We start from the raw sequence: 7746 nt of genomic DNA, 5'->3' as shown, positions 1-7746 counted from the left end.
ATGTATGGAACTGGAGAGCATTATGCTAAGCAAAATAAGCCAGTCAGAGAAAGAGAAAAATCACATGATCTCACTCATTTGTGGAATACAATGAACAACATAAACTGATGAACAAGGACTGAGCCAGAGACAGAGAGGCATTGATTGGACTGTCGGGCTTTTGAGGGAGGGTAGGGGAGGGTGGGGGTAAAGGGGAAAGAGCAACCAAAGGACTTACATGCAGGCATATAGGCCTAACCAATGGACACGGACAACAGGGGGGGCGGGCAAGAGTGGGGGGGGAGGTAGAGGGTAACGTGGGGACAAGGACACATATGTAATTTCTTAATCAATAAAAAATATATTAAAAAAAATGTATTAATGAGCTGGCCATAAAGTAAACATAAGTGGTTAATAAACATTAAAAGATGCTTGACCTCGTCCTGGCCAGTGTGGATCAGTTGTTTGGATGTCGTCCTGTGCACTAAAATGTTGGTGGTGCAATTCCTGGTCAGGGCACATGCCTGGCTTGCGGGGTCGATCCCCTGGTGTGCAGGGGGCAGCCAATAAATGTTTGGCTCTCATACCAATGTTTCTCTCTCTCTCTCTCCCCCTTACTCTCTCCAAAAAAATAAATAAAATGAATACATACATGCATACATACATAAGTAAATACATACATAAATTAAAATAAAAAGATGCTTGACCTCATTAGTAATCAAAGAAATGCAAACTAAAACCATAAGAAGACAGCCCTTCCTCCCTCCCACATTGGCAAAAGGTGAAAATATTCTTATAAGGTCAAGTGCTGACAAGGATGTAGAACAAGAACTCTTATGTACCACTGGAAGGACTAAATAAGCACAACTACTTTAAAAAATAATTTTCCATCATCTAATCAAATTGAAATTGCTCATATATATCCCATAGCTCAGCAATTCCAATCAAGATACACACAAAATAGAAACTCTTGTATATGTATACCAGAAGATATAAACAAGGAAGTTCATAACCACATTGTTTGCATAGTGATAATGAAAATTACTTTATCAATAAAATAAGTAAATAATTATATATTTATGCAATGAATAGAACAGTGAAAGAGTGAACCATCTGCACACAGTAACACACAGTAACATGGCTGAAAATCATGAACATAATGCTAAGCAAAAAAGCAAGTCTCAGAAAAATTACTCAATCTACATATGCAGTGGGGCCTTGACTTACGAGTTTAATTCGTTCCAAGACCGAGCTCGTTAAGGAGCTCTAACTCAAATTACTCTATCAACTCAATGCAAAAAATCAGCCAAGAGACAGCTGGTATCTCAAAAAACTCGTTAGTCGGGACACTCGTAAGTCAAGGCCCCACTGTAGTTTAAAATTCCACTTAATACAGAATTCAAAAGTATGTAAAACCAAACAATGTATTGTTTGGAGATATAAATCTACATGTTAAAACCATAAAAATAACAAAGGGGGAAAACAAACTTTTGGAGTAGGAGGTAGTAAGAAGGGGATGATATGAGGAAAGGTGCATAAGGAATTTCAAAGGGTGTCATTTTATTTCTTATATTGGGTGGTGAGTATGTGGGTATTTGCTGTATTGTTATTTTTATATTTTATAAACATTATCTAAACTAGTCTGGCCTGCGGTCAGGGTCAGAGCCATCTTCCCTGGCCTTGGTGGTCAGTGTGTCATAGTGACCAGTCATTCTGCTATTAGGGTCAATTTGCATATTACCCTTTTATTATATAGGATTATTATATAGGATACTATTTTACAACCACTCAATAGTTAATAATTTCAAAACTTTATAGGAAATATGGCTTTACTTATTTGGAATATTAATGTGCCTGCACAACATGACAGGTAAACACATTTTATTTTCCACCAGCGTGAATTCATGACTTAGAAAAGTTTATCCTAAATCTAAAAGCAAGTCACTTTGGTGTCATATCTCTTCACGAAGGTTCATTTTATTTATATCTTATGTATGATTTTTGCATATATGAAATATAGCATAACAATAAAGATAAAAATATTTTAAAGGATTACTCTGCAAAAGAAAAATCTAATGGAATAACATACATTAATTTAATCCATGTGAAATAAAGTACTCAATATATTTTGTTGAAAAGAGAAAATTATAAAGTTAAAATTGTAGATTGTTTTTTTGTTTTTTCCCTTTTAGTGATCTCTAAAATACTCATCTGTGCCAAAAAAACTGAAAATGTCCTATCACCTCATATTTGCTGTGTCTACTCTATAAGTCACAGGAGGAAAATCCTGAGTATCTTGTTCACTATTATGCCACACTATGGGGTACAGATTAGTTACTCAAATAATATTTAATAAATTAGTTGTTTAGAGATTATTTCCAAGACAAAGATTCTATAAGAAATTGCTTCATTAAAAATAATATTTACAAGGGAAATTATTTCAACCAACCTGTACTGACATCAGTTTTCCTTCCAGATTTTCTGCCTTTTTCTTCCATTCAGCTCCAAGCTGTTTGTGCTTTTCTAGTTCAGCAGAATACATGGCTTTTTCCTCTGAAGAGGAAAAAAGTTACATAGTATTTTGCAATTGCGCGATAAAATTAGAATTTTAAACTACTTGAAATTTTAAGAATTCAACAAAAACATTTCATATGTCTCAACAATTACACATGCCTGAGTGATAGTGTTAATGGAATTAAGGTAATGAGATCAGTTTCCTCCGCCTAACTGATTCTCCATCTTGTCCATCTTGCAAACTCTTCCCTCCCTCCAGAACTCCACCCAAATATTTCCTCTTTGGCAAAGCTTTCCTTCCAGCCCCAGTACCATATACTTTGTACACATGTTCAGTTTAGTATTATATAGAGTAGATCTAGAGAAATCTTATATTTAAAATTCAACATTTCAACCATGAGTAACCCTGAAGGTCTACATATGTACAAATTTAAAGTTTGACTTAGGCACAAAACTAGAACTCCTGTTGCTTCATTAGCCTCATATCCCCTAATCACCCACTTGCCCTCACTAGCAGTTAATTCATTGCCAATAATTACTGAATGTATGGATAAACAAATGGATGGGGGAATGATCTAAGGGGGTAAATCTGAGGATGGGAGATAGATGTGAGAAAGCATATTCAGTTATCAGGGTCCAACTGTTCCAGTCACTATTGTGTCTCCAAAAATTATTTTCCACCAGGACTAGAAAACATAAATACCTCAAAGTATAGATGAAGAGCTAAGAACAGGCTCATCAATATTTCAAAGGACAGCAGTTACTGATGATTAACTCTTTGAAGTGGACTCAACCTCCAACCGATATCTCAAAACCTAACCATCTTTTCTACCAGTGCCTCTCTCTTCCTTTGTATTCCCCTTGTTATCAAGTGATCATCCTTTGTTACACTTATAGTTACCCAACACTTACCTTAATAGCTCATGACATGATACTAAAATAAATTTTTAATAATTTCTATATATAGTTTATGTTCTCTAGTCTTAATTATAAAAGCAGTCTAAATTAACTTGTTGATGGCTACTTATCTTCCCCCCTACTAGAGGGTAATCTTTCAAAGATATCCACATCCCCAGGCCTAATCTAAAATGGCACTGAAATAAGCCGTAATTCCCAATAACTACGATAATTTTTCTTCAGTGTGAGGCTAACCATACTACTTACCTTGCTGGAAATGCTCTAGTACCATCTGCAGGTTGGACAGTGACAGAGCATACTGCTTTACTTGCTCCCGAGACACAGAAAGCTGCAGGGCAGTCTCATCCCTTTGCTTGGAGACTACATTCAGTTGTTCCTGCAATGACTCTACCTGCAAATTGGCTTGATGGCTTCAAACAAAAAGAATAAAAGTCAAACTATTTCTATTTAGGTTCTTTACAAGATGAAACATCTTCCGTTCATTTTAGTGGAGTACATGCAAATTAGACTTCATAGTATTTAGATAACTAGATAACATAGTATTTAACAAGATGAAGTCTCCTACTTTTTTTATTATGTTAAAATATACATAATATTTACCATTTTAATCTTTTCTGAGTGTAGAGTTCAGTGGCACTAAGTGCATTCACATTATTGTACAACCATCACCACCATTCATCTCCAGAATTTTTTCATCTTACCAAGCCAAAACACCACACCCATTAAACAACAACTCCCCGTTCCCCCAGCAACCATAATGCTACTTTCTGTCTCTATGAATGTGACCTATATTTTATTGCAATATCAGTGAAATCATACAGTATTTATTTATTTTTTTTTTTTTTGTGACTGGCTTATTTCGAAGTGACTCTAAACGGCAATCATTTTTAAAGACAGCATTGTGTAAACAAGAACTGTCACCATGAGAAAAATTTATAAACAGCAGGCAACTCTATGATGTAATTTATCATAAAATTGTAAGTTCTAAGGGCCCTTGGAAGGCATTCTGTCCAGCTTCCAATCCAATGAGCAATGAATTCTATGACACCCCCATGCTTTTAACATGTGAAACCAAGAAGTCACAGCTTTCCTAAGGTGAGGCCAGAGATTAACTGCTCTGATTACTAGTTAATTATCTTTTACCATCATTTTCTGTGTGTATTAAATAACCCCTACAACTGCCCCAAGTGATTAAATCAGAGTTCCCTAAGAGATTTATATAGCACCTATCCAGGCTATGTCATTGATGTACTTCCTTAATGATTAATTATTACATACAAAATATTGCAATAGTCTTTTCTAGGTTTTTAATACCTAGTTAAATTCTTACTCGAAGCCCATCAAAGTCCATTTAGAGCAGCTACTCTGAAGAAACTTTACCCAGTAGCACCCTCTTGTGGAAAGAGCAGTAAATTGATAAACAGGAGACAACTGCCCTTAAATGTCCCTGAGTTGTGTTCAACTTTGCTAGTTAGAAAATCACTCAAAGATAGTAAAGATTAAATGAGCTGTGGATGTCACTCAAGAGGTTAACAGATCACCACATGTTACTGTTGTTAGGTAGTTTGTAGATTTGAATTACTTATATAAAAATATTTAATGAACATCTACTAAATTATGTGTGAGAATATATGCTTATGGGAAGGGTACAAAACAAATGACATCATTCCTACCCTTGGTAACCTTATGTGCCATTGGGTGGGAGAAAGTGTAAGATGGGTCAACATTACCAGTACCCTAAAGTAAAATAGAAGTGCCCTATCAAATACTCAAATTATTATGCAGGTTCAAAGGAAACAGTATCACACCAGGATTTGGTTTTGGGTTTGAGGAGTGGGGTGAAGAAACAGCATTGATGAAGAAAATGCTATTTGAAGGATAGGTGGGACGGACAGAAAAACTGTTAGGGATCAGGCCCGCTTTTAGTAGAAGAAAGAATATAAACAAAAAAGTAGAAAGAAATAGAAAAATAGTTGTATCTGAAGAACTGAGTGATAAAGTTTGGGTAATGTAGATAATAGTGAGAAATAAGGCTAAAGATTTTGGAAAAAAGACTAACAAGGTCACAGCTCTACTCAATGAAGGTTATTCTGGCAATTATGAAGGGTAAATGAAAGAAAGCAGAGACTAGACTATTTTAATTAGAGAAAACAAGGGCCTGAAAATTTAAAGGAAAGTACCAATTTCATAGTCTGAGGATGTTTTGGCATTTCTGTCTTTGTGAAACACATACACAAATGATCATCCATTATTCTCAATCTCATTTTAAACAAGCTTTCCTTTTGAGCCTGAAGGCATAATAATATACTCTATAATGTGAGGGAGGACTTCATTCTCAGAAGTATTGTCTCTACTGGCCCACAATTTCTTTGCAAACAGATATATTTACTATCTCCTTGTATCTCCTTCAGCATCATACATGGTAAAAAAAAAAGTAAGTTAGAAGATGTGCATATCACCCTGGCTTGTGGGGCTCAGTTAGGTGAGGGCTGTCTCATGTACTAAAAGGTCACTGGGTTGATTCCTAGTCAGGGCACATGCCTGGGCTGGGCTCATATCCCAACAAGGGAAGTGCAGGGGGCAGCCAATAGATGTTTCTCTCTCTTATGGATGTTTCTCTCTCTCTCTCCCTCTTTCTTCCCTTCTCTTTAAAGTCAATCAAAACATATTTAAAAAAATTTTTTTAAAAGATGTGCATATCACTAAATGGAAATATAAATAGACATTATTTTTCTGTAAGATTTTTTGGCAGTACATTTCAAAAGTTTTAAAAAAAAACCATTGAACCAAACTTCCATTTCTAAAAATTTACACCAAGAAAGTAATTTGTCATCAACACAAAAATACCTATCTTGAGATATGATAGCACTTTTAATAATTTTGAAAAGTTGAAACTCTACATGTCCAATAATAAATGACTGGCTTAAAGAAATTATGGCAATCCAAATAATGGTACACTCTGTAGCCATAAATGATATTGCAGAAACACATGGCTTAACATGTATTGATATTCATATTAAGTAAGAGAAGTAGTTTATAAAACAGTATGAATATATAATCTCTAGTTTGCTTTAAAAATATATATAATATGTACACAAATATACAGAATCATAAAAAGGCACACAAAAAAAGATTATTTGAGGGTGGATGGGATTGTGGCTTTATGTTCTTTTGGCTTATGTGGTTTTCCTAAAGTGAAAAATAAAATGTTTTGTTATAAGAGAAAAAAAAAGATATTTTATTGAGAGAAATACCATGATCTCACTCATTAGAATATAACGAACAACATAAACTGATGAACAAAAACAGATCCAGAGACAGAGAAGCATCGATCTAGAGATTGTCAAACCTCAGAGGGAAGGTAGAGGAGGGTGGGGGTAAGGCGGAAGAGATCAACCAAAGGACTGGTATGCATGCATGTAAGCCTAACGAATGGACACAGACACCAGGGGGTGCGGGCATGAGTGGGGGGATAAGGACACATATGTAATACCTTAATCAATAAAGAAAAAAATGTGTGTGTGTGTGCGTGTGTGTGTATATATACATATATATATATATATGGACCTGGTTATTCAAAAGTAAGAATCCAAGAGTTAATTCTTACTGACCCAGGTTAATTCTTCACCTTGTTACTTCCTTTACTCTCTCCTTCTTAGAGCCAAACCTTGTTCAACCTCAGATCATTTGATTAAAAACAAAATCACACAAATTTTATTTAACTAATCCTTTAAGAGCTTGAAAACTAAATGAATCAGTTGGGATTTAAGTCTAAACTCCTAAAATGATGAGAAGCAATTCAATTATCTAGATAATGGTTAAGATTCCAAGAAACCTCACTTTGAATGCCAGATCTAGTTAAGAGTTAGACCCCAGTATGAAACCCCCACACCCTGTGCCTGACCTCAGGAAGGTTACTAAGCCTCTTTAAGTTTCTTCATCTGTAAAATAGACAAAATAAATTTTGTGAGAAAAAAATGAGGCAAAATATGAAAAATGCTTATTGAGTCTTATAATCAAGAAGTGTTACTTAGGAGAACCAAGATGGCGGCATAGGTTAACGCAGGAGTTTGCTGCCTCAAACAAACACTTCAAAAGTGAAACTAAAAGACGGAACGGACATTCCCCAGACCCACAGGAACGCTGGCTGAGTGGAAGTCCTACAAGTAGGAGGAAAGAGTAACGCATACGGACACTCAGAGGAGGCGCAGTGCTGAAGTCAAATTCTGAGGTGCGGAGTGCGCGGAGCGGGCGGCGGCGGAGGGCGCGGTTGGCGTTTTCAATCGGGAGGGAGTCGCAGACTCTGAGCTCCAGATCCGGGCGAGTCGCCAGGAT

At 35.9% G+C, this 7746-nt stretch overlaps 1 protein-coding gene across 3 annotated transcripts in view; it reads right to left on the bottom strand.

The window, feature by feature from the left end:
* Nucleotides 1-2387: 2387 nt before the first annotated feature.
* TRIP11 (thyroid hormone receptor interactor 11) overlaps nt 2388-7746 on the bottom strand; it is a 41637-nt gene continuing 36278 nt past the window's right edge. For all 3 annotated transcript variants that reach the window (XM_015571357.1, XM_015571359.1, XM_015571361.1), the window contains exons 14-15: nt 3658-3821; nt 2388-2532 (exon numbers count right to left, since the gene is read on the bottom strand). In XM_015571357.1, coding sequence (XP_015426843.1) covers nt 2420-2532; nt 3658-3821 — 277 coding nt within the window. In that variant the 3' untranslated portion in view covers nt 2388-2419. The remainder of the gene's footprint in view (nt 2533-3657; nt 3822-7746) is intronic.

This window comes from Myotis davidii, unplaced genomic scaffold, assembly GCF_000327345.1.
Source record: "Myotis davidii unplaced genomic scaffold, ASM32734v1 scaffold732, whole genome shotgun sequence".
NCBI lineage: Eukaryota > Metazoa > Chordata > Mammalia > Chiroptera > Vespertilionidae > Myotis > Myotis davidii.
Note: the sequence above shows the minus strand (reverse complement) of the source record. Positions and strands in the feature narration are given on the sequence as shown.